Here is a 27526-nt window from a genome sequence, read left to right as displayed (position 1 = left end):
CTATTTGATCTAAATGCCTTTTCTAATTTTTCTTGGTTCAATTAAAAATTAAAATGGACTATTGGAGAATAGCTCTGCTAAAGCACTGCTCAGTATATTAATAATCACAGCTTAAAATATACTGCAGGAAATCTATGTGAGCTGCCCTGGCCAACCTACTTATTTGGGGTTTGATCAATGACGCTAAAAAACCACAGGAAGATGACAGCCAAGGAGGCTGGTGTGGGAAGATGTGTCCACTTACGAGGGAGCAGAAATGGTGTCACGTGATACTATGGTTTTTTTAAGTGTTTGATCACACCTTCAATGGAATTCCTTGTAATCAATATAGGAAGCAAATTGCTCTGTAAATCACACTAACTAGTTTGCAAGTGACCCATGGTTGAATTTTATTAGTACAACAAATCGTTTTGCTGTTTTCAAGTAATGTGTGAATAGGGGAATTCAGGAGGGTGATGATGAAAAATTCATGCCCAGAAAAAGCAGTAACCTCTGTTGCATGCAGTACTCAGATCTTGGAGTACCCCCATATGTACAGGAATGTCCACTGAGGCATCTGAGATGCTTTGTTTTTTTAATGACAATGCTGTTAGGTAGCTTCTAGTCAGCATGAAATCACTTTTAGATGTGGGCACAGCACTTTGGTTTGCCTGCCTGTAAAGCACAGGCAAAGGCACCAGCATTGGAGTGGTCCTGGAGCTGCTCCACTCAGCAGGACTGGGCTGAGGTTACCAAGATGAGCAGCTCTTTGTCCTAGTGGACTGGGCTCCCTCTGGGAGCAACATGCACTTTGCTAGGGGAAATCTCACCAGCTGACCCATATTGTTTGTATCGTATCATGAGATTTCAGATAAAAGTTGTTTTGTAAGTCCTGAGCACCGTTGTTTTTGTTAGTGTTACCTTATCTTGTAGCTGAACTGAACTAGAAGCTGTAAATAAAATGTTCATCCAAGCCCAAGCTTCTGGCTGTCACTTCAAAGCTGCGTTTTTTCTGTGTGTGTCTTGCCATGGGCTGGAACAGAGGGCTGGTTTGCTGGGGTTTAGCATGAAAGAGGTTCCTCTATAGCTTTGTTGGGCCTCAAGATCTAGACCTGCATTGGCTTGAATTGCTCAGGAGTCAGTCTCTTAAATTCTCATGAGAATTTTCCTCATTTTCACCAACCTCAACCTTTCTTGGAAGCTTTTCCACTCCTGTGAGAGTTTAGGAAAGAACACTGATAATCAGTAAACTTGATTTCTCTCCACCGATGAGATCAAAATAACAGCCTAATCTGGATCTGTCTTTACATCGCCTTTCAGTGCCTGTGTGTGATATCAGGTGCTCTGCCTGGAGGAGGGTTCAGGGATCCTGCTGCTGTGTTTTCATAGAATCACAGAAAGGTTTGGGTTGGAAAGGATTTTAAAGACGGCCTAGTTTCACTCTCCCTGTCATGGACAGGGCCACCTTTCACTAGAACTGAGTAAAGAATTTCTTCTTAACACCTAATCTAAATCCTTCCTTTTTTTTAGTTTAAAACAGTGCCCCCTTTTTCCACCTCAGCCCATGAAAAGGCAACTCTCCCCCTTTTTAATAAGACTCCTTTAAGTACTGGAAGGCTGCAATGGGGTCTCCCTGGAGCCTTCTCCTTTCCAGGCTGAACAACCCCAGCTCTATCCTCTTTTCTTCATGGGAGAGGTGCTCCAGCCCTCTGATCATCTTTGGGATATTCCTTTCTGGTGTAGAAAAAGACCAGCAGAAGAAGATGGGTCTGACTGAAGGAGAGAGCTGGGTATGGTTCCCTCAAAGGGATGCAGGAGGGCTCCTGGAGCATCTTGAAACAGCTTAGGCCGGTGACTCTGGGGAGCTGAAATTATTTCCTATTCTGCCTGAAGTGCTGCTGGGCAAAACCAGATGCATCTGGGACCAATCAGGGTGTTTGCAAAAAGCAGTGTATTAAGCAAATGTACTCCCTTTTTGTCTGTGAATTAGCTGTGATCAGACTTGGGGGTTTATGAATACGTCATTTGAAACTTTGGTGGGTAATGAGGACCATACATTCTGCAGGAATGCAGGCTGCAGGAAGACAGGGAACGGAATTGGTGCTTCTACTCACAGGAGTCAGCAGTGACTCAGTGTGGCAGCTCTGCCAGGCCAGATTGAAATGTTTCAATGCCACAAATTCCCTCCCAAAACTGCAAAAACCCCTCTGACAGGCCACACAGCTATTGCTAGTGCACATAGGTTTTATCTGCATAACTGTACCCCACAAGTGAGATTTTGGCTCAGAGCCAGTATTTATAACCCCTTCTGTGAATATTGGCTTGCTTCAGTGTTGGCACATAATGCAAGGGCTTGGGGTTGTCAGGAAAGAGATCCTGGCTTTACTCAAATAAAGCGTCTTGACTGAAGTTTTGTCCTCCTAAGTCAAGCAGCTGCAGGGTGGTGCAGCAGCAGCAGCAGCAGCTAAGAAAAAGCAGGAACACAGGCTTTGTGGATAAAAGAAAACCCTCCCCAATGTGTTTTGTCAGATAAATGCTGAAATTTAGAAGGGCTAATCATAAACAGAGACAGAGGAGGATCATATGGAAATCTCTTCCTGAGGGTCTGAAACTCAAAGGCTGTTTGACTTGGGATTAGGCAGAAGAGTTGCATTTGGTGTGTGTTCCATTTGATAAATGCCTGTTGAAGATCTGGGGTGTGTGGCAAGTTTACACAGCGTGTTTTTTTGACAGTTTTTTCTTTCTGAGCAGGAGCTGAGTGTGGTTCCTTGGATTTTACAGTCTGAGGGTTTTTTTCCTGTTTCTGTTTGATGCATGTTTAGTTTCTAGCACAGTCCTTTTTTTTACAGTGTTTGGCTTTATCCATCTAATCTTTTTCAGCGAGCGAGTCCATTTTCTTACTTCTGGAAAATGGATTTCCTCCATTCCCCACTCGCTATTATATTATTTCCCAGTGACCATGTATCATTTGTCTGCTGCACATGAAAGGTTTGTGTTGCTTTATTTAAAGACTTTTGCGTAATTGGCAATTCGTTCCTTTTCATGTGGGTTTTATAAACATGGCTTTTTTTCTGGGATGGCTGAATCAGGCAGCCTGGCTTGATCCCGGCTCCTGCACTGGCTGGCGGTGCCTGTTATCTGACAGCAGCTCAGGCAACTGTCATCCAGAAGTGTTAAGCCTCCTAATTCTTTCTCTCTGGAGGAGCTATGGCAGAAACAGAGCTCATCCGAGGCTCGTAGCAGAGCTGCCTGTGGGGTCTGAAAGCTCTGCAATTTCATTGTAGGAAATAACCGGGCAATTTGTTTCTAACCTTCTTCCCAGGAAGCACTGAGCCTGATTTGGAAGAGCCAGGGAGAGATGGGGAGGTCAGCACAATCCATAGGCATTTTGGTGATTAACCCACCTATATCTCCACATTGGCACTTCTTGAGTAACTCTTCTTGCAGCGTTTCTATCTCCCAGCTGCCATGCAACTGCCTCCAAAAACACATTAGCAGTGACACATGTACATGCACAACCAAAATTAATGGGATGCACTGAACATCCCTTTTTACCTTGCTCAAAACCATCTCTGCTTTGAGTGAGTGAGGAGTGTTTCAGGAGCCCAGGATTTGTTTGAGTGTGCCTGCCATGGTGCAGTGTTCAATCCCCAGGAACCACCTCCAAGCCAGACTGGGAGCCACTGGAGCTGTGAGCCAGCGCCGGGCTGGCAAAGTGCCCTGTGGGCTGCTGACTCACTGCCACGTGGATGGCTGTCACCAGTGTGGCTATCCCACTGGAGATGCTCAGTTTGGAGCACACCACTGTCCCTCACTCCTCTGGGATCAGCCTCACTGGCACCAGCCTGAGGCTCACTGTCCTGGGGAAGCAATGGCACCTTTTGAGAGCAAAAGCTCCACCAGTTATGGCTGGAGGGAAAAATAAAACAGTAGGCTCTCCTCCCAGGAATCTGTTACTGTTTTTGTAGCATTTTCAGTACTACTTGTGATAAAGTAATTGAAATCCACGGGGTTTTACCCATGTTTTCTTACTTCCTCACTTCTGTATGCCCATGAACAGGGTGGTTACCTGTACTGGCATGGGGGAAAAACTGACAAGGTTCCCTTTAGGTGGTGCTGAGGCTGGCACCTGCCTACCTCAGGAGAAGCTGACTAACTTGGGATATGGGTTTTCCATGAGGACCAGCAATATATCCCATTCTGAGTGTGGGATAAACAAGCCCCAGGACAGCCTCAGTCTCCCCAGGGAAGCCATAATAATTGCAGAAGAATGGGGTCCAGCCCTGCTCCACGGCCAAAACTGGGGATCCTTTTGGAAACATCAGCTCCAGGGCTGATTCAGAAATGCAGCTGTGTGGCTCTGACCGTAAATGGAGATGTTTGGGTGCCAGTAGCCTTCCTTTCCATGCAGGAGAGGCAGCTCCAGTCCCTGCAGAGCACCAGGCTCTGCTCCAAAGGCGTTTTTAACCATCCCTGTGGAAGGCATTGGCAGCCAGCGCTGGGCTGGGAGCAAGCTTGGGGGTGAGTACTGCCCTGCCCGCCTTGCTGCCCTCCCTACACCCTGGCAGGAGCTGCCCAGTGAATATATTCTTGGAGTCGTCTACAGGGCTTATCCTACTGGACACAGAGAGCTGGAATGGGCTCGATGATGCCCATGGTGAGTGCCTGAGGAGGGATCCCTGCATTCCCTCTTTCCACCCGGCCTCTCCATGCCTGCAGTGAAGCAGCTGAAAAATGTTCCCTTGACTTCATACGAGGGCTCAGAAGTGACTAGATAAGTGTCCTCAGAGTGGCTCTGAAGACTGTGGGGTAGTGTGTTGCTCCTCTCCAAAATAAAAAAACATCTTTTCTGTAAGGGCAGACAAATAAACAGAGACCAGGCTGAACTTGAGTGGAGTTTCCTACTAGGACTGTGGCAGGATCCAGCCCTTCACAGTAAGAAAATGTGAAAACACTGAATTTGGATCATAATTTATAATGAGTTTGAGCTGAAGGGGGCTCAAATATGCCTTCTAGAAAGGAGGCTTTATTTTCCCAAATTGCAGTGTTAGGACTCTGGTTTCTTTCAGAAACAAATCCCAATTTACTACAGCAAGAGTGAGACTGTAGTCCAGCTCAGCAAGTATTTGCAAAATTGCAAAGGGGATGTTTTAACATCTTTGGCATTAAAAATTATGGAAGTCCAAAGGTTTGGATCAACTCAGAAGGATCCTGCCAAGCAGTGTCTTAAGTGGGATTTATACCACTGGCACAAAGCACACAATTGCCCCTTCACAGCCTGTGGCTCAGGGCAGATGAGTGTGGAGCCATTCTCTTGACAGAAAAAACTTACCCTGGCCTTTGTGTGCCTGTCAGGTTCCTGTTTGAAACTTCTGATCATTTTGAGCACAGCTGCAAACTGCAAATATATGCCTGGGCTGTACCAAAAGGGAGGTGGGACCCCAGACTGGCAATTCATGTCTGTGCTCTCACTGAGCAACCAGTGAACTGTGAGCTAAGAGCTCTTCTGCTGAAAAGTTGTCTGTTTACCAAAAAGACATACATTTAGCATTGCTCCAAGGTGAATGTGGTGCTGGGAGCATTTACAGTCAGCACACCTCCTGCAGAAAGAGTTGCTGTACAATACCTAGAAGTTGTCCTAGATCAGGTAAATGGATAAATGAAAAATGGACCAGGAGAGCCATCTGTGCTCCCAAATCCATCCTGCCGTCCTCCAAGGTGTGCCTCTGTTGAGCTGCTCTGAAGAGCCTCTCTAATGCTCTCAAAAAGCACCCACCATTGCCATCCATGGTTTACAGAACTTCTGGTGTCAGACTGGAGGGCTGTATCATGGGGGTTCAGTTCTCAGCTTAGGCTCCAGTGAACCACAGAAGTCAAGCCTGGAGGGGAGAGTGTTTGCTGGATGGAATGAGAAAAAGAACAGAAATAAAGAAATTTGATGTGCAGAGCTGGAGAGTTCAGCTTAAGAGCCAGAGAGATCTCGTGCAGGTTGAAGGTGGCAAAGCAGATAATCTCAAGGTTGCCCTTGATTGTGAGGGCAAAATTGAAAAGATTTAGGACAGGAGGCAGAATTAGCATCTCAGAGGGAAATCCTGAGCCAGGCTCTGAAACTAGGGGTGAAGAGCCTCTGCTGTGCACCCTTGCTTGGCTCCATTATGAACAACAGAGTGGTGCTGGTCCAGGCTCAGCAGCTCCCAGGTGTGCTGGGTGCTCCAGGCTCCCTGGAGCTCACCATGGGTGAGAACAGCCATGGTCCCTGTGCTACAGACGGCACTCATGGGATGGAGCTGCCAGAGGAGAACATTCCAGCAAGGCAGGCTGTGCAGAGCAAGCTGGCAGGTTGTGCACATCAGTGAGGGCCACAGGGAGCAGGATTTGAAGAGGTCAAGTAGGGTGCACAGCTGCAGGCAGGGATCAACAGCGAGCCCAAACAGACAGGGAACACGGAGAGCCTCCAAGGGGATCTGCCGTGCACCGAAGGTCAGTGTGGTCAAGCAGCTCTAGAGAAAGCAAAGCTGTGTCTGGGAAAGGCAAGACTGGAAATTAATGAAACCCAGCAGGGATAGTTCAGCCTGTCCAGATTTGATCCTCTGCACAGGCGTGGGGAGGAGCAGCGGCAGAAGCTGGGACAGGTGGAAGCAGGGGGCAGCAGCCGCTGGGAGCAAAGTGTCCCTGAGAATGCACTGGGTCAGGACTGACCTTGCCGAGAGCAGAGGTACTTCTGTGTCTTGAGGAAGCTCATTGGAGAGGGGGATGCTTCCCTGGTACAGCAGTGCTGCAAATTCCCCCATTCTGAGCTGCCTGATGGCTTCTGAATAACGCTGAGAGCTGGTGTCCCCCATGTCCCCCTGGAGCCTGTAACTGAACCCTGCACATCTGCCAGGTGCCACCTGAGGAGCCTCAGGACAAAGTACAGCAAAGTACTTACAGGCTCATGAGAAAATGAACTGGGAATGGCAATCATTGCCCTCCACAGAGTGAAATGAGGGTGTGATTTCCAAAGGCCTGCGTAATCAATACTCCTATTATCAGTCTTCCAGAATAAATTGCATTTAAACTAATACAGGCTGGGGAGCTATCTGTGAGCTGTCAGGAGAGAGATAAGCTGAAGACACATGTTTATTCATACTGCATATGCTGAGAGCTGGATGTTCTTTACAGCTGGCTAAATAGGGGTGAAAATATTCAGTATTTTTTTGCAGTTCTTCTGCTGAATTTTGTCAAAAAGCCTTAATTTTGAGCACACCTGGAACTTTTCAAAATTACGGGGCAGGGGGGCCTGATGAAAATCCCACTAAAACATCTGGTGAAGGAAGAAAGCTATTTCCTTTCCTGTGAGGTAACTCTTGAAGTTTTGCAGAGCATCAGCAATTTAAATTGTCCTGCTGACCTCCCACCACATACACCAATACAGGAATGGCACATCCAGCATCTAATGGGTCCATTACAGAGAAAACATCTCACTCACAGTTACTTGGGAGAAATTCAAAAATTCACTATTGTTTCTGCCAGGCTCAGCTGCTCTCTAGCTTCAGTGGAGCTTTTGTTCAGCCTGAACCAACCTGCCAGTGTCCAACAGTGGCTGTGAAATATGTCATTGTATCCCATGAGATGCTGCTCCAGCCATGGACAAGCCAGTGTCCCCCAGCCTTGCTTCCCCCACCCAGGAGCAACTGCAGGAGCAACTGTTGGTGAGGCACCAACAAGCTCAGCAGTGGAAGTAAATTAGGTTTAGCAGCAGGACAATGAGGCTGAAATTCACAGAGCTCCTCCTGCTCCCTGCTGCTGCTCCTTCATGGTAGCCCTTGTGTTGGTGCCACATCCCATCCCTCACCTCCAGCCCTGGCTTGTCTGATGTGTTCCACAGCAAGCAGTGGTGAGATTCACCTCTTTTTACTTAAGGCATAAACAGTGTGGGTGTCTGCCTGAGCTACGCTTTCAGAGGTGGTAGAAGGAGAAGGGCACTTGTAGAGCACAGCTGAGCTCATCCTAAAAGGGATCATCTGAAATGAGTTGTGCCCCTTTCTCTCCTCAACTGCAAAAAGACTCTGCAATCAGCTCTCTCATGGATGTTCATACTGTGGGTGGTTGTATCAGTCCTGTTCTGGCTCCAGCTTCTCCTTTCATGTCCTTATGGCTGGACAAGAAACCCAAAAAGTAAATTCGGGTGAGAAAGTGCTGAATGTGACACAGGATAGAAGCTGCCTCCTGGAAGATAGTGAAAATAGAAAATTATTTTTTTATAGCATGGTCTGAGCAAGCAATTTTGAAAAATAATAACAGATATACCAGAGATGATTCCAGGAGATATTGAACAATCTAGAGGAGTGTAGCTCAGGAGAAATGATGAAGGAGGCAGCATAGCAGATTTGCTTTCGTGCAAAGGTAAAAAGTGCATTTCCAATTGGAGCTAGCATTTCAGAATGGAACATTTCCCCTTACTGCTGCCATCAGGCTGCAGGCTGCCTATCAAATACTAGGTTGATAGTGAATGGGCGAGCAACTTGATTGTCCAAGGTGCATTACTCAGCTTATAGAAAATTGTTTTCTATTCCCTTTTCTTTTCAGCCTCAGCGGATGCTACTTAGACAAAAGGTCTCAACTTTCAACCAAAAGGCAATTCCTTTGGCGTGGCACAGAGAGCTTGGGCCACGAGTGAGGCTTCTGGGCTCAGGGGCATTGCACATAATGAGCAAAAAGGGTCTTAACTGTCTCACTGGGAAATTATTTCCTTTTCCTTGCTGCAGGTAACCCAAAGCAGCAGCTGGCCATGGCTGCTTGGTGTCAGGTGGGAACAGTTTGCCTGCAGCAATGGATTCAGGCCAGGTGCTTTAGAGCAGTTTACGTGTCGCAGCTTGCACTGTCGAAGGTCTGAGCATCACACCTGGCAATGACAATGAGCAAAGCAAAGAGGAGGTGGGTCTGGCACCATGGTGCCACCAGTAAAGGCTGCTGGGGCTAGTTCAGCCCACTGCCTGTAGCACAGGAGGGAAAGGAGATACCTGCAACCACACAGAGGAGGCAGGAGGCTTGGAATGGGCAGCACAGGCATGCAAGGAGACCATGCTGCCTTTCCTGAGGGAAACCTGAGTGTTCCCCAGCCCTGCTTACCCCACCTCTCCCTCTACAGTCCCAATCCATTCCCTCTGCTTTTGTCCAGGAGTGTGTTTTTTAGGACCATTCTCTCTGGAAATGATGCAAAATGCTGTCCTCAAGTGATAGAGCAAATCTCCAACCCCCAACACTTGCCGTATTCCCAGTGTGTGGCTCGTTGGTCCTTTCTGTCTTTATGTTGGAGAAGTGCCTACTTATGGGGAAGCTTTGGGCTCTGTGAAGTCGAAATGGATTTGTCTCTCTCTCTTTGGTGGATTATTCCCCCGAGTTCCCCCCCTCCCCCAGGGCTGCAGTAGCTTGCTGACAGCAGCACAGCCGTGAGTTGGGTGCCTGGAGAAGGAGTGAGGCAGTCATTGCAAGCATAGAGAGGCTGCCTGTGGCACTTGTGTCGGCCATAATACTGGATATCATCAGAAAAACCATCAGCTTTTCTAATTTTAAGGACAGAGAAGATGGCTCTTGGCTTATAATTGGGTCATGCTTTAAAAAAACCTGCATTAGCTCATCATAAGCAATGAGATGTACCCCTTCTCCCCTTACATTCCTGCCCCGACCTCTCCCAAAGAGGCAATCTTTTTGGATGAGAGGCTGTTAATACAGATAGGATATCTTTTACTTTCCCATCTCTCTGCACTCAGACATGGCTCATTACAATTATGTTTGAATGAAAACTCTCCTGTTATTACGTTTGCTGGGAAACTGCCTGTATTTGGAGAGGAAGAAGCACAATTCGAAATCTGCCTTGGGAGGAACCTTCAGTCTCTGTTCTGACTTTGAAGCTATCTTGGTAGGAGGTCAAACAGATGCTTGGAGGTAAAGCCAGCAAAACATGCCAGCTCTGGAAGGTTTTTATCTTTGGGAAAATTGATCAATAGCACAGATTTGGTTTAGTGACTTCTCTCTATCTTGGTGAGGAGTCTCCCCTCCTCTGTGCTGCCAGTCTCTAGTGTCCCCATTAGCAGAACTAGTGCCTTTCACAGGCCTTTTGATGCTCCTTCAGCAACTAAAGCTGCATCTGCATGCTCCACCATGACTTTGGGACCAGGCTTTGGGATAAGGGGGTGAGATCTGTCCCTGGCAGTATATTCCTGAGAATGGGTACCCCGGAGCCAAATATTTCTAGAAAGCAGGATGGTGACTTTTATATGTACCTAGGAATTTGTCAAATTATTCAGCAGATGTCACTGATGACAGAGACACTGATGGTCAGGCACATTTGCTGTGATTCAGAGCTTGTCACAAGCATTTTGCACAGCTCTAGCTCTTGGGCTCTAACAACTGGTTCTAAAGCAGTCCATTCCCTGAAAAACACTATGGAGGCAGAGAGCATGAATTATTATTTGTTTTCACTGTGTGGACAGTTGATCAGTGACAGATGTTTCTAATTGCATTAAGCAAGTGGAAATAATGAGAATTAGATAGCAGATTCTCCAGGAATTTACATTTAGATTGAGTTACAATTTGCTATTAAAGAAGCAAATTCAATGTAGATGCATTCGTTCTTCAGCAGAAATGGGAGACAATTATTTTTAATTATTATTTGATTACTTAAAAATGAGCTGTGTTACTGTACTTAAAAATATTTGACTCAAGGGGATGACTTAATATGTGCACTTTATGTGCTCCTTAAAAGATATGGAACGATGAAATTGTTCATCAGCAAACATCTCCAGCTCCCCATTACAGTCATATTGAAAGGCAAATGAAAACCAGAGGCTGCCAGAATTCCATCTCACATTGCAACAATTTGGTCAGTGCCAGGATGGTGGTGATCAGATCAGGCTCACCCAAACCGTCTGCATCCATCTGACAAATTGAATGAAGTTGCACTGATGGAAGACAAGCTGCATCCCCCTTCGGACACCACGCTCTGCTGGGTTTGGCAGGAATTCCAGGCTGCTAATCCCCGTGCTGTGCGTTGCACGGAGCTGAGGGAGAGCCAGGCGAGGCCGAGCTGAGGTGGGTGCTCAGGCTGGAGCAGGGCGGGGGGACGAGCACGACCTCGGCACGCAGGGAGCAGCAGCATCTGCTGTCTCCAGATGACACATTTCTGACAGTTATCTCCCTATCCATGCCAAGAGGAAATGAACTGTGGTTCAAACCGCTGGAGGTTTTCCTTTTGGGACTCTCTCTCAGCATTTTATTTTATTTTATTTTATTTTAGCTCCTAGATTTCAAGTTGAGCTTCAGACACAGAAATGTGTGAGTCCCCTGTCAGCAGAGAAGAGATTTATGTGCAGTGCACATTATTGTATGTCTCTGTTTAGCACAGAATCCAAGCTATAATATTTTTTTAACCAACTAGCTGGCTCAGCTTTTCTTTTTCTTTTTTTTTCCTTTTGCCTAATGAGAGCCTTATCCAGAACTCCTTGAAGTCAGAGTCTGTCTATCAGCTTCAGTAGGCTTTGGATCAGATTTCACATCACTGATTCATTATTAATTACACATCTGGGACTCCCTTTTCAAAGAGTTCATTGTTAAATAAATTCACTTTTAGACATTACAGACTTGGCATTCTTGTGCGTTTAATAAAAGTCTGGCAAACCAGCAAAGAGCCATAGGCCAGCTTCTCTTCTGGTACTGATGGATGAATCTCCACTGAGCAGCAGTAGTTTACACTATAAGGATATAACATATCTCTTTGCTCTCATATAACCACTTCCAGTGTGAGACTAAGTCTGTGTTTGAGAATTTTACCTTTTCTGGGATTTCTCCTCTCTTTTTTTATAACTTTTCCTACCAGCAAGAGTTCCTCTGTGGATTCAGACACTGCAGGGTGAAATATATTTGCTGTTGAGTTTCTTTTCTCTTCAAAGAGATTCTGGCATCTTTTTCCTTGGACAAACTACAATCACATTATCAGAGCTTCCTGGGAGAGCAGACAGGCAGGCAGATGTTTTCCTGATCTCTATGGCAAGTGGAATGGAACACTGTCTTTCTAAATATACAGAGTCTTTCCCATAGTCTTCAATAATCTAGCTCAAGTCCAGAAATTGAAGTGTCCAAGGAGCTGCTTTGGAAATTCTGTTTACAGAGGAATCATTTTGGCAGGGGAATATATAAAAATGAAGATTTTCCTACTGAATTCCATTCAACAGGAGGCTATATCCTTGGTGAAAAAGGACATCTTATGTTGTGATTTAATAGTAGAGGGTATTATTCCCACTTAGCAGCTGATGGCACAGGGACCAGCAGCCCATACAGATGTTTCCTGTGATGCAAGGATCTCCTAAACTGCACTCAGCCCATCCTGTGCTTTTGCAGGGCTGCCCAGACACATGAGGAAAAAAGGATGAGGTGACACTTTTTTCTCCTGATGCAGAGTCAGAGTTTGGCTGAATGGTCCTGGTTAATACCAAAGTCCAAATAAATTGTGGGGATATATTCAGATGATGGCTACCCATTTTCCAAAGCTGTTGCTTAGTCAACAACTGTTTAAGGTATATGGAAAGGAAAACCAATAGAAATGCAGTTCCCACTGTTTAAATAATGAAACTCTAAATGTTGCTCAGACGCACACATCCACTGAGTCTGTGGCATGCTCCCAGTGCAAAGATTAAAAACTACCACACAGACATGGAAGAGTCTGTGAAAGAAGAGAGAATTTTAACACTGCGGCACTTGAGCCCCTGAAAAGTCAAAGCTAATTCCCTACTACAAGAGAAACATATCTCCTGTTTTATCACAGAGAATGACAAAACCTTTTCTCTGTCCAAATTCACCTTCCTCAGTTTTTCAGAAGTCACATTAAATGCAATTATTCTCATCACCCTCATGTATGAAGTGCAAATTTTTCCCAAACCACAACCCTTCAGCATTAGAAATTATAAAGATGTTTACTTCTTGCCATAAAGCAAGTTTTGGTGTCAGTCCACAGCCACCTGGTAGGATATGAGGAGGGAGAGAGAGAGATGGGACTGCCACATAGGCAGTGTGACCACTGGCCAGTCAGCAGAGATGCCTTCAGTTGCCAGAGGCCATCAAGACCTCCAGTATAATTTTCTGGAGCTGTTTGCACTTGCAGCATCCACCAGCAGCATGACTGATGTCCAGGCTGGCCCAGCTTACAGACTTTGTTACTGAATGAAATTCACTGGCAACAGCCTCTCTGATATCCTTGCCCACACTGCTACTGTGGAATCTGGTCCTGCCTGTCTTCCATATCAGATTTAATGAAAGCAGGAACAGATACAGCTGCCTAATCACTTCCACTTCACTTTGCAGTGAGGATGTGTCTGGGTAAGACCCAAAAAGACATTTTCTGGACATTGTCAAGGAAACTCAGCCTGTGCCCAGCAACAACCTGTGCTGTGCCACTTCATGGCACACTTGGACATTTCCCCATCCACAGGCCAAGGATCACTCCTTTCCAGAAGCCAGGCTGCCTTTATTTGTTTTCTACCCCTCCTGCTTAGAAAAATTTCCTCAATTCTCCGTAGTCTCCAAGCTTCTCCTTTCATGGTTCATTACATTCACTGGTTAATTCTGCTGTCGCTCCAGTACATGGGCCATCATCCACATTTGTATGCACTTACATTTTCCAATTATTTTCTTCATAGCTGTTTATCACTAATAGTTTCTACCCTGCCTGAATCCTCTCCTAATCACTCTGTCTCATTTCTTTATTCTTTCTTTGCAGAAAAAAGGTTGTTTGAGGGTTTTTTGTTTTTTGGGGTTTTCTTTAATAAAAGACACTCACTATCTCATCTGGTCATTCATTTCACCCTCCTCCTTTATAATGGAACTGGTTTATTACCAGCACTTCTTTTTACAAATATCAGGGGAAATAAGCCTTTCTTATTCTCCCAGTAATTCCTATGGTGAGCAAGTATTACTTTGCTTTCTTTCTTTTTGAGCTGTGGCCAACAATCATTTTTCTCCATTGCCTCCTCCTTTACTTGTGGGGGTTACAGTGTGACATTGATGAGTCTGGAGTCAGGAAATTAAGCCCAGCATCCTTGTCCCTTTCCCATTCAACTTCAGGGTTACCTACAAGACGTTAGAACAGAGCTGTAAGGAAGGGGGGCTGGTAGGACTCATTTAGTCTCCTGACTGTCCTGATCTGCACCAGGATGATCTATCTAGAAGTGGAGACAGAACTTGCTTGTGCCCAAGGTTTCCCCATTGAACGGTGATCTGTTCATTCAAATGTCCTCTCCCTGTCCTTCTGCTGTTGACATAGGCAAGTGCTGGATGTGGTGACTGCTGTGACTGACAGAGGGGACCAGACCAGAGGATCAAGGCAGCTTCCTTGCTGTGTCCCAAGGCATGCTGGACATGGAAACCTTTGCTTCTTAGCAGAGCAAGTGAAGTTGACTTAGAAACACACTGAAGTTGACTTCATATATAGGCTCTGAATGTGCAGACTCAGTAGGGAAGACTACAGAGGTGCTGAAGGAAGGGTGAATTTCTGTGCTTCTGCAGATGTTGATTTTTTCCATTCCCTCTGAAATAACCACGGTTCTGTCACAAACCTAATCCTCGGTTATATCTTGCACCTTCTACTGACTCAAGAAGGAAAGTCTCCTCTTGGATGGTCACCCAGAGTGGAGGGACCCTGTGTCTTGCAGGACAAGGTGTATCAGCCTGCCCCATGGCCCAGCCACCACTCTGCTGAACTTGGGACCACACTCAGGCACAGGAAGCCAGACTACCAGTGAGAAAGTAAGTGGGATAGCACTGATTTACTGTACCTTGGGAGCTGGACCTATACAATGCATCACACTTACTTGACTTCAAGGTTAAAGCAGCTTCCTTAGCTTTCCCATTTCTCTCTTTCCCTGACTGCTTGATTCCCCATAACATCTGAGCTTTGCCATCACGCAATCAGCAAAGTAACCAACATCTGGCAAGTGAAGTTCAACCTCTCTCTCCTGACCTTCCCAGGGGAAGAGCTGTCTGTCTAATGTGTAGTATTTTCATAGCATGATTTACATCTGAGTGTGTTAAGCCAGAAACTTCAAAACATTGTGGCATGTTCTTAATATAGCAACTGTGCAATATGCACAGATAATTAAACTAATGAGAACATCCAGGAAGACCAATGTGCTTCAACTCCCAAGTTCCTCAGGGAAGGGAAATCCAACATTGCTGTATGTATGGAGAATCTATTGGTGAAGTCAGCTCTTTTGACTGCATCCCTAAATATGAGTACAGATAGAGATGAATGCACAAAAGCCCATGCACCAACTATGCTTCTGCAGGCATTCACCTTCCCCAGTCTCAGCACATGAGGATGTGAGTCTTGTTAAGGATGTAATTCTTGTTAATTCATTTCCCTGCATTCACAATTAGTGTGTAAAATAGAACAGGATGACTTAATCCTGTGCATCTGACCTAGCACTACTGTTTACTTTATTTACTTTTATTCACATTAAGTTTGCTAACAGAGGGTTTTTAAAATAAATTAGTTTAATGTGTTTAGAAAATGGGCAACAAAAATAAGCATTCACTTAGCTTATTAAACATTTTCAGAGATGAAGAAGTAAGTGACTTTGAGTGAGGGTGGAAATAAACATCCTTATTCAGGAGAAATTTTTAAAAAGAAAACAGAACATAAGAATGCAGCTAAGCTAGTATGTCTTGGGAAATTATTTTTCCTTTTCCACATCAGCAATAACAGATCAAGAGTATTTTCAAGCACCAATTTCTGTAGGCTGCATGAAGGGAGATGGACATTTCTACAGTTGATTTGAAACTGGATGAACTAAAGCGCTTCAGAGGTTTACAGTCGAAAAGATAAATGGATTGTGTGAGCTGTCCAATTTCATTATGTGTCCTAGCCAAACTCTTTCTTTAATGTTTGATAGAATTATGATCAAATATTTCAAAATAAAAATGCTGACCTCTGTAGAAATTGTTGTTGACCTTGTCAAGGTAGGTTTAATGCTTTAAAAGAATACCAACAATCTCTCAGTGATATAAAACTTCAACAGACACTACCAAATCGAAATATATATAGAAGGCAGCTGGTTATTCACACTGGCCGAGCGCTTATCGAGCCCCATTGTCAGCTGAGTGTGAAATGGATTCCTGCCCAGAAAGCTGGCTCTGAAGCTCGCTTCATGTTCAAAGTTTGATTTGCCACAAGTGATACAGTCAGATGATTTAAAACACAATTGACTTTCTTGCAGCAGTTGACTACCCCGTTTCAGAATTATACACATCTCCAGAAACTGAAAGGCAAGTACTCATGAAGACTCAAAATACTTTAAGCCAAACATTTACAATACCGATTATCTGAATAAATTTGTCACATACTTTCTTAAAGTAGGCCACCTGACTTCCAACCCAGAGTGCTGCACAGAATGCCGTATCTGTGTCTTTTTTTCTTTGCATTAAGACAAGGGTTTGAACCAAAGCCCTGCACACAAACACTCTTAACTCCCCAGCATGTGCAATTCACGTCTTGAGCTGCTTCAGTTTGTATTAATTTAGCACCAGTCTCCAGCTGGAGAGCTCCATCTAATCTGGCCTCTGTATCCGTCACTGCTGCATGTTATGTGCAAAGGAAGGTGAAAAATCTGAGCCCTCAATTCTGTGATAAAACCATGTGATATATGTTTATCCTCAGAGTATCATTGCTTGCTTAAATTGATTATAAATAATGACAGTGAAATCCATCTCTGTTGCAGGGGCATCTTCCACAAGGTTAGATGTCTTTGTGTTGTAAAATGAGACTTTTCTGACTCTTTGCAAGGATGAGGGAAAGAGGAAAGAGTTGTCTGGTTACCCAGGCTTCCTTGAGGCTGTAGGAGCATGATTTGCTACGGCCTTCTTCAGTTAACTAGTGCTGATATAGTCAGTGCTGGTAAACCGTGGAGATCCAAGTGCCAAATGCACCCAGTCCCAGTGACCTGGAGATCAGTGGAGTGGGAGAAGCTGAAAACACCATGACCTTGAAAGTCATGGTGTGCTTTAAAGTACAGATGCTTCACTCCACTGCTTGTATGAAACTGATGGCCCTGAGCCAGTGCAAAGTCCCCCTGTGCGGGGGTATTTTCCTTCTGCTCTGCTGATCTATCATCCATATTTTTCTCATTTATACATACAGATCTCAGAGATGCTTCATGCATAGGAAGCTACCAAATAGATCACTAATAGGTTCAAGACATTGAGGATGATTTAAAGGATTAGTGAATCTGATCATCATAAACAGGAATGGCTTTTCTTCTGCTCTAATGGAACCGAATTTGCTTGAAAGTTGCTTGTTTGGGTCCACATAAATAAATGAGTACCTTTTTTTGCTCCAGTTCTTCTGAGTTAGCTCCAAACTTCTTCATAAGTTTGCTCTAAATTCCCTGAAAGTTTAAAAAAATACAGTCAAAACTATCAAATTTGGGATGTATTTTTTTAAAAACTGTATTAACCCACAGCATGCAGCTCCTGATGACACTATAAAATTTTTAATGGAGTTAAAAGTAGCCTCCTGAAAACACAGTATTTGCTGGAGTAAGCACATAGTGAAGCAAGCAGCCAGCCAAGCTTGTCTTCTGGGGTGTCTTGTAAAGGTCAAACCAGATTTGATGTTGTGTTAGGATTTGGGGAAAACCCAAAGAAAGATAACAGAGGAAGGATCTGTTTCTTCAAATAATCAAAAAACAAATCTAGAAAGTTTAAATAAAGAATAATGAAAGTTGCATGTGCAAATTGACTTGGGGCAACTTTTTAACTTGCTTCAGTGATGTTTTCATGGCTATTCAGATGAGCTGGCAGTGACTTTGGCAGTGCTACAAAAACCATTTTTACATCAGTCAGCATAAGGAATTCCACACTTTCCATCAAACCCCTCCAAAAAAGAATTCTGCTTTCCCTTCCAGTACAGGTTTGCTTCTGTGGTTGGCCAGATCCTCTCACTCAGTTCATGCTCCTGGCCACACTTCAGTTGGAAAGGACTCAAGGGTGGCTTGAGTCCTTACACGAGCTTACCCTGTGTGATCTTTCTTATGCTCAGAAAGATATCCCAGGGGGATATGTGAGGATTTTGACCACTTTCCTCTGGAAATCCTGTGCAGAAAGGACTGCTTGATCAGTGCTCTGGCACACAGGAGGTACACTGGGGGACACAGGACCTGGCACAGATGTTCCATGAAGGGGATGTGCATTGAGCCTTCACATCCAGACTGCACAGCTCCAAGGGGATCTCTTGGGGGATCCCAGGAAGAAATACTTTCCAGTGTGCTGCTCCTGATGGCACCCCATGTAGTCAGGGCAGACGGGGACATAAGTTTGAATGCCAGGCACAAAATCCTTTCCCTCTCCCCAGCCCTGCAGGAGACAGAGAGGCAGATTTTCAGATGGGATGTAGTGCAGTAAGGCACCAGATCTCCTTATACTTCAAGTCTACGAAAAAAAAATATGTGATCAGAATCAGGGCCAACCCCAAACCTGGGATTTTCCAGCTGCCATCCTCAGCACATCAGCCAGGCTCTTTCTTTAATGTATATGGGGGCATTAGCTGCTCCCAGGGGAGACAGAGAAGGGATAGAGTAGGCAGAGGGCTGAGGGAGGGAAGAAGGAAATGCTGAGGCTTTTGGCATGGATGAGAGAAAGATCTGAGCATGGAGCAGATTTCCTGTTCCAGTACCAGTTGCAGCTGGCTGGCCTCTTTGGATGCAGTCACCTGAAAACTCTGCTGGGTCGTGGGATGATACAGATGGCAACAGAGAGGAATGGGGTCACTGGGCATTGACACAGACCCCTTCTGAATGAGGGAAAAGTGCAGCTGCCTCTGCATCAGACAAGAAAGGGAGGAGGGATGCTAGAGACCCAAAAGTGTCTTTTTCATCCCACCAACTGCTTCTCATTTTGGTTTTGACATGAATTTGCCATGCAGACTTGGCCAGCTCATGCTTTTTGCTTTCTGTGACTGCAAAATTATTTAAGCAGATTCCCACTGCTAATATGTAGGGGGAATTAGAGAATATCAGCAATGCCTTCTGACTTAAGATATGGAGTGTCAGGTATCAGCTGAACCCAGAAATTCATCTATCTGTAAATATTTTTGAGGCAACTTGTCAGTAGGGTGTTTCTAATCCTTTTACCAAACAGATTTTTTTTTAGAAAACTTGGGAATTTTTTTGTCTGTTTCTCTCTGACCCTAACAAATCTTAATTCCCACAACTTGCGGGTGTTGACTTTCCAAGAAAAAACGTCATTGGCACTCTGTCACCACCCTCCATATTCCCGAGGCAGCTGCTGGAGGCAAGTTGTCTCATTTGCTTATGTAAATGAAGGAAAGCGGTTTTTAGAGCCAATCACTGACTCTGGGAAGGAGGTGCTGCCTATGCCAGCACGAGCAATGCTCCTGCCGCCAGTCCCCGCCACTGACGGAGTTCAGCTGTTCCGTGATAAAAAATAAGGCGCTCCCTCTCCAGGCATTTTGCATTTCAATGAATAATTTTTCACCCAACTACATCCCAGCCTGCTTTGATTATGTGCATTCCATATACTGACATAATAACGAGGAGTTGAGGAATAGAGGATCTATCCCGTAAGGGGAATTGCACACTCCAAAGCCCCAAGCCCTTTAGCCTGAGCAGTTTTGTACAGTATTTTTACTCTGTATTAATTCAGATGACACAATGACCAAAAGGGCCATTACTGGATATTTACACAACATTATATAGAGTGACTTCGGATTTTTCTCTTCTTGGAAGTGCGTGAAATGGGTTAAACAAGAGGATGATAGAGCTGTTGGCAGATCCAGTTCGACACGCGAATTGCAAGTGAGGGACAGTTCGGTGGCCCCTGGATGAAAGAATTCCGTGTTCCGTGAATGAGGAAGCCGGGGAGGGAAGGAGTTAGTTCATAGCTACCATGGGGCAGTGCACTGCCTAATGCCCAGGGGAGAGCATGGAGCATCTGCTGGCTTTCAGCAGGTGAGGCTGCTGGCCAGTGAGTGTCGGTGGTCTGAGGAACAGAGTTAGAACACGCAGGGCCTGCAGGGGCTTCCTTACTGCCCTTATCCCCCTGCTGTTGGACGATAGAGTAGGGGCTGGTTTTAGCAGATGATCTAATTGATAGGGACGACCCGGAGTTTGCTTCATTAGCAAATGCTAATAGTCGGTGGAGGGGAAGAACTGTGCGTGAAGCACCGTTTGGCACTTGGGTTTCCTCCTGATTACACCGCCCGAGGCTCGAGCAGACCGAAGAAGAAGCGCTGCTCCCTGCCTGGTAGGACTGAGCCGGGCACAGCCACGGGAGGAATTGCTCTGCATTCATGCAAACTGTTTCTTTTCCACCTCACCTCTCCTGCTGAGGGGCTGGCCACACAGCACGCATTCCCCGGCCTACACTGAAACACAAGTCACAAAAAACATGTTTTTCAAACGTTTGAATGTTGAGCAAAATTTGACCAAATCAACAGGACTTGAGTGGCTGGTTTGAGGTAAACACACTTCACAGTCCATCCTGCAGAAACCAAACCTGCTCACAGCTAAAAACCAGTGGTTTGAGTCCTGGAGCCTGTGCCTGGCCGTAGCACAAAATCAGTGCTGAGCACCAGTCCTGCAGACAATCTTTAGCCTTGCAGCACTTGGCTTAGCAGTGTCTCATCTTTGCATTCTTGTGCTATATTGCACTGTAAGTCCCTCCAGCAGGGAGACAGTGGATGGTAGCAGTGCTTTTAACCTTAATGAGGTTTTAACCTTAATGAGGCATTGCTTGGTGTGAGTTATGTACCTGGTTCCCACAGCTCAACTTGTGTCTGTCCGTATGTTGAAACTATACATTACCCAGAAACCTTCTGCTGCAGAGAATTAGGGAGAAGCTATGACATGGGGGAGGGGGAACATATAGGGTTGTTTGACAGTTAATAAAACAATGAAATATACTTTGTATGTGCCTGAGTTTCTAGGGACATACCAGCAGCTGCTAATACCATGTCATCTGTTTTTTATTCATGGCACTGCTGGACTGTGGATAGATAATCTCTCTATATAACTCACTCATTTCTAAGCTTAATGGGAAGCTGTCATAGAGAAACATGATTCTCTGCCAAAAGTGGGCAGTCTGTCTTTCCACTGGGGGAACACATGATTCCAGAGTTCCTCGCTCTGCTCAAAGCCCAGTAACATTGTCTTCTAATTATATTGAATATTTAATACTGGAATGCTTGTGTTTCTGCTGTATTTTCCACAATGACTGACAGAAACAGCCCATTCTGTCTCTGTCAGACAGAGAGGCACCCCATCCCTCTTGTTGTCTTTGTGACCCTCCTCTGGACCCACTCCAACAGGTCCATGTCTTTGCTGTGCTAAGGGCATTAAAGCTGGATGCAGCACTCCAGGTGGGATCTCAGAAGAGGGGAAGAATCACATCTCTCGACCTGCTGGCCACACTTCTTGTGCTGCAGCCCAGGACATATTTGGCTTTTTGAGCTGCAAGTGCTGAATCATGCCCAGCTTTTCATCCACCAGTACCTCCATGACCTTCTCCACAGAGCTGCTTTAAATCTTTTCATTCCCCAGCCTGTCTCTGGGGAATGCCGGATACCAGGGGTTTCCCTGACCCTACGTGTTGCATTTGACCCTGTTGAACCTCATGGGGTTCCCATGGACCCGCTTCTCAAACTTGTACAAGTCCCTTTGGATGGCATCCCTTCCCTACAGCTTGGTGTCAAGCTTCTCCCAATCCATAAGAGATCTTTCTCAGGCCTCTTCCTCCTCCTCCCATCCTGTGGCTAACACATGCCCATAACATGTCTGTATTATCACTAAACCTGTGTGACCATGACTGTGGCTGGCGTTAGGAGGCACCAAAATGGGGTTTTCATGTCACCTTGAGCAGCAAAGTCTTGCTGTGCATCACCTGTATCTCACATCCTCCTTTTCCTCTTTTCAGCACTGGGGAGGTGTCCCATGAGCAGACCCCAGCCTGCTCCTCCAGTGGCTACAGCAGCCCATATTAATGAGCTCATGCTAATATGAACTCATCCAATAAATACATCAAAGAGCCATGAAACTCTGGGATTTTGGCAATGAATCAGTTTGAATCATCATTCTTCATGCAGCTTCCCTTTTCCAAGGAGCTTTCATGCTTGTCCTTCCCCTCCCCACTTGCCTTCAGTGCTCTCTGTGCTCTGCTGTTGTTCAGGGAAGTTGCCATCGTGTCTAATTGGGAAGAGACACCTGTAGAGTGCCTCTGTGCAGAGATAACTGGAATACATGGAAGAGAGACTCATCCCCTGTGGTTAATTTGCCAGTGCTGAGTGCTCCTTTAAATAGAGGAGATACAGACAGAGTTGGACATGGCATGCATTGAAGCTTTCTTGTTGTAGCTTTTGCTAGCACAGGCTGTGCCTGTAGTCTAGGGTGTGGAGTGGGCTCTTTCAGCAATGGGGAATTGCAGGGGGACATCCCTTGGAGTGTCAGCCAAGTGTGATCCATATGGACCTTCTTTCATTGCCCTTGGTGCTTTCTCATCATATTTCTTCACGCCAAGTTCAAGTCACAGAGCTGCTACTAAGGCTCAGCCCTTTCCCTACCACTTCCTGACATCACTAATAAAGCTCTCCCTTTACTCTAAGTCATTATTTGAACAAACTTCAGCTGTTTTGGAGGGCAAGGAGGGAATCAGTTCACTGCTTCAAGCCTGCAGGGTTGCAAAGAGCCCCAGCTTGTGCTCACTGTGCTCCTCACTGCTGAGGCTTTGTGGATGCATGGCATTATTATTTCAGACAAACCTCTCCAGCATGGCCCAGGGAGCAGGGTAGGATGTCTGGGTCATTCTACTAATAAGGAGGCAGCCCCTAATGAATCCATCTCTGCTCCCCTGCCTCTCCAAGAGGGAAGGAAGAAACCTCAGAGTGCTCTGAAGTCAGGCTTGACTTCACAGCAGAGTTGCCTGCTCTGCAGAGTATCAGGAATCTCCTGGACAAGGTTTGGTGCCATCACACCTGGCAGGTGGATCCTGATTTACTAAGTTTTGTAGAAAATGTCATGTTTGCAAGTCCAGGAAGTCCAGGTTGCAAAATGTAACTTGTTCCAGGCCAGAGCAGGATTTGGGGAGTACAAGTAGGGATCCAAAGCCAGGAAAGCACTCAGGTTACTTCAATGCAGAGAAGCCTCGGGGACAGGGATTGGTTAATAAATGGCCAGTGTCTGTGCCAGATACTCAGCTACACAGGACTGTGGGTCCCTCAGCCTTTCCTCCTGGCAGGAGTAAGCACGTACCAGGAGCAGGCTCTTCTTCCCCAAGGGCCACAGCTCCAGCATGCTGGGACCACAACCAGGTCCCTGCTGATTTCTCTAGTAACAATGGCAATTGATTTACAGAACACTGTTCTTTACATGCCTTTCTGCAGAGAGGGTCCCGTAGCAGGAGGGAGCAGCAGGAGATTCCCTGGCTATACAATGCTGCTCTGACAACCTACCCCAACAGCAAAGCATGTTCAGCCCTCGCCGTTCTAGATGAAGAAGTTCTCCTGGTGTTCCCCATCCCAAGTTCAGGCCAGCCAGCTGCAGCTATGACAGCCCCATGCTTTTTGTGATACAGGTTATATGGAGGATGCCAGGAAGGTGTAAGCAGGAAGGGAATGAGTAGCAGCAGATGCAGAGGGGTCTCCATACCTGCTTGGGCTCTGTAGCTCTGCATCATTGAGGACATGGTTCAGTTTCTACTCAGAATTCCACCTGTTGTCCTGATTTATTTCTGTGGGATGCACAAGGTGTATCTTGCTGACCATTCAATTGTATTGAATCCAGAAGTTCCCAGGCCCACTTTCTATTGATTTCTCAGCTCTCAGAGACCAGTCCCCATCTCCTTCAATGTGTCTGTGATGGAAGTTTTATTAATGCAAAATTTTCCCTCAGGAAAATGAAGTCCAGAAATTAATAATGAATTAAAACAACTTGCCACAGGCATCGCTAATGAGCTCTTTGTCTGCGCAGCTCACATGAAAGGAGGTCATTGCTCAGCCGTTCCCATCGCGAATGGCAAGAAGATTAACCGCTAAAATCGAGCGTATGGGTCTCTCCTGAGACAGCGGGACAGGCTGCAGATCTGCTTCTGCCCAGCTGGCTTTTCCTGCCTTATCCCTGCTGTGCAGGTTTGTCTCGAGGAGTCTTTACTACCTGGACAAGACACCTTCCTCCCCTCCTCTCCACACACTCAGGTTGCCTGTCTGTGTTGGGAGGACAGGGAATCATTCCACTGGAAAGGACAATAACCTTGCAGAGCTTAAGGGGAGAGCGGAAAGTAATCTTGGAGGGGACTAGCAGGGCTTAACTTCACTGCCATAAGCCTCTTCAAGGACTCTGGCCCAGAAACTAACCTGGCACCACTCCAGTGCTGGGTCTGCATCTATTGTTCTTTTCCCTTATCTTGCAAGGCAAAGGGTTATCCTGCTTTATCTTCTACCACAGGCTTTGGAGAAGGCCCCATGGCAAGGGCACTGGAAACTGTGCCCCTGCTGAGCCTCAGGGTGCTGTGCTGAGGGAGCATCAGGGAGAAGAGCATCCGCTTCTGGGCAGTAGCCATGGGAAAGCTGTCACACCATGCTGACCACATCTCCTTGGCTTTTTCAGCCTGGTCTCACAAAGCAGAAATACGGAAGCAGTATGTTGCATTTACCCATTCTGAAAAGGGTGGCTAAAGGCAGGTGGTTTAGGGTGCTGCTCCTCACTATATAGCTGGGAGTGGATGCAGCAGTGCATGGGGCAAGTTCAAGGGAAGTTGAGCATCACTTCTCCATGATGTGAACAGCAGAAGGGATTTTCTCCCTTGTCCAGTGTCCCTTGTGGCAGTGTTGTCTGACTGCAGCAGAGGGACCCATACCTTCCCCATGTCCAGGGGGCAGTCTCTTACACATCAACTGTTCATTGCTCTGTTCTGCTTTCTTGAAAAAGCTCAGCCTTTATCTTCCATGTGCTTAACCCAGGCTTGGGAAAACTCTGCTGTGCTTGAGGCATGATGTTTCAGCACTCTTTCCCACCCCTGCCCTCTCAGGTGGGACATCCAGCCAGGCTGACTGATGGCTCATTCCCTTGCTTGGCAGCACAATTGCTCGTTTGTTAAATAACTGAGTCACACAGAGCACTGGGCACCAGGCAGTGACAGCCACGCAGCTCCCAGCCTGCAATACACTCCAGCATGGGGATGCCTGGATTCACCTCCAGCAACTGGCCTTGGCCATGAAGGAATCAGTCCTGCCTTGCATTCCTACCCCTCCTCTTGTGGTAACCCTAAGCTGGGAAGAAATCCCTTTCTGATTTTCTGAGATCCTCTTCTGATGCAGAGAGAATTTGGCCCAGCCAGAAGAGACAGGAGCAGGGACCCTTGGGCAACAGCAGGGGAAAAGCAAGGCTTCAAACTGTTCATGGACAGGAAACAAAGCCCTCTTCCTATCTCTCCTTTAAAAGCTTGTGCTTGTTTGTCTGCTGTTAAGCTGAAAACTTACCCAATGCCCCCAGTAACTACCTGCATTGAGCCTGTGTATCTCTGAATTTACCTGGCAGTCTTGCCATCCTCTTCATCACAAAATTTGTGTATAAGTCAAACTGTTGTCTTTAAAATGCTCTCACAAAGAGAGGTTCAACTTACAGGAGACAGGGATGCTGTAAATGTCTGCCCCTCTCAGCACAATGCCAGGAGAGAAGCATCTGAGGAGCCCCCAGTGAAACTGGTGTAGCTGGTGTGCTCTTTGCTTGGGTCTTTGATGGGATTTGGGGGGACAGGGGACCTGACCATGGTCCCATGCCTCGTCCACTCATCTCTGAGCAAATCTGAGAGCCTGTTCAGGAGTGAAGGTCAGTGCAGTCACCAGTGTTGTCATAGCAGAGCCTCCAAAGGTTGTGACTGAGAAGTCTGACTTGGAAATTAAAATGAAACTGGTTGCATCCTACCTATTTGTTATCTGCCAGGCTGTTCCTCGTACACAGCAACTTCTGTTGGATTCATCCAGAGGCTGCCTTAAGCCAGGGCTGCATTTAGGCACAGCTATTGCTTCTTTCTTTGCTGGCATGACCTAGAAACCCCCCATGCATTGGATGTCCCCACTAGGGTGGGTAGAAGATGCTGCAATGGTCATATGAATGTCAAGGAAATGTACAGAGAAGTAAGTTTGTCCCAGCTGTGTCAGCTACTGTGATAGTGGTGGGTTTAGGGACATTTTCAAAGAGTCTTGAGTCTTATAAATCTGTTTGGAAGTTAGATAAAAATCAGGGTTTTTCTACTATGGCTGTGTTTGTGTTTATAGGATAGAGCAGTTGATTATGACAGCAGGGTTCTCACATCCCTGCCACCCATTTTCTGCACAGCATCATAATTTCACCTCCATTTAACAACAGGTTCACATCTGGGGTACCTGACTCAGCTGCTCAGCAGACTCATTGGGGCAGTCAAGTCTGCAGACAGTTTTATTTTCACTGAGGTTTGCAGCACAGAGATTTGTAGACCAAATCCTTATAAGCAGTCACCAGGGAACATTGTTGGGATCTCTGACCCCAGCTGTACCAGTGCTGCTGTAACAACTGCAGCTTTGGGATCTGGGGCTGTTACAAGGCTGAAGTTACCTGGATCCTTTGTACTCCTGTTTCCTACAGGTGACAGGACGAGAGCTTTGCAAGTGCCAAGGCTTCAGAAATCTGGTTGGAAAAACTGGAGCCCAGCAGAGCAGATGAAAACTCATAGAGGCAGGAGAATACATTAGAGTTAAAGGACAAATAAGGTTTTGCAGAAAAGGTAGTAATGAACCATCCTCTCTTTCTCTGAGCTTGGCCTTTATTGTCTTACAAAGAGTATTTTCATAGTGTGTGCTAGTTTCCTGTCTTTCCTTCCAACTGCCTAAATTTGAGGATGTATCCTTATCTCTATATGACAAGCAATAGTGAATGGGAAACTATTTTTTTCTGTCATTTACTTCTCATTTGGTCCCGTCACATCCTATCTTTTGGCACTATGTATTTTCTTAGTGTTATGAGCATATATCTATGCTGTGTGTGAGAGAGTGGGTGTCTGAATCGTGTTTGTAAAGGCCCTTGATAAAAGGATTTAACTACTAAAATTATCAGAGAGGCACGAGTGGGCTGGTCCTCGTAGATCTGAGCACTGGCAGGCAGCACATCATCTGTCTGCAGAGACATTAAGTGCTGAATAGGTCAGAATTGCCAGGTTTTTAGTATTTACCTAGGAGGGAAACTACTACTGCTCATTTCAAGGAGCTAATGTTCCTTGCAGATTTAGCTTGAACACCAGAGGGAACATAAAAGCAACAGCTGTGGAGTAGTTTCAAGGATAGTGTTTTCCTCCTCAAGCACAGTGCAGTTCTATCCAATTCTCCTCATTAATCACTTTCTTTCATTTTTGTTTTTCAGCCAAAGCTTTTGGCCAAGGAGCTGCTTGACTTGGTGGCATCTCATTTCAACCTGAAGGAAAAGGAGTACTTTGGAATTGCATTCACAGATGAAACGTAAGTGTGAAAAATCAAAGACCT

General features: G+C 45.8%; 1 protein-coding gene across 8 annotated transcripts in view; it reads left to right on the top strand.

The window, feature by feature from the left end:
• Nucleotides 1-27526, top strand: part of FRMD4A (FERM domain containing 4A) — a 383203-nt gene that overhangs the window by 258035 nt on the left and 97642 nt on the right. For all 8 annotated transcript variants that reach the window (XM_086886548.1, XM_086886549.1, XM_086886550.1 and 5 more), the window contains one exon: nt 27408-27502. In XM_086886548.1, the coding sequence (XP_086742674.1) occupies nt 27408-27502 (95 nt within the window). The remainder of the gene's footprint in view (nt 1-27407; nt 27503-27526) is intronic.

This window comes from Cyanistes caeruleus, chromosome 4 (genome assembly GCF_971803275.1).
Source record: "Cyanistes caeruleus chromosome 4, bCyaCae1.hap1.1, whole genome shotgun sequence".
NCBI lineage: Eukaryota > Metazoa > Chordata > Aves > Passeriformes > Paridae > Cyanistes > Cyanistes caeruleus.
The sequence above is the reverse complement of the archived record's forward strand: the minus strand, read 5'-3'. Positions and strand labels throughout refer to the sequence as shown.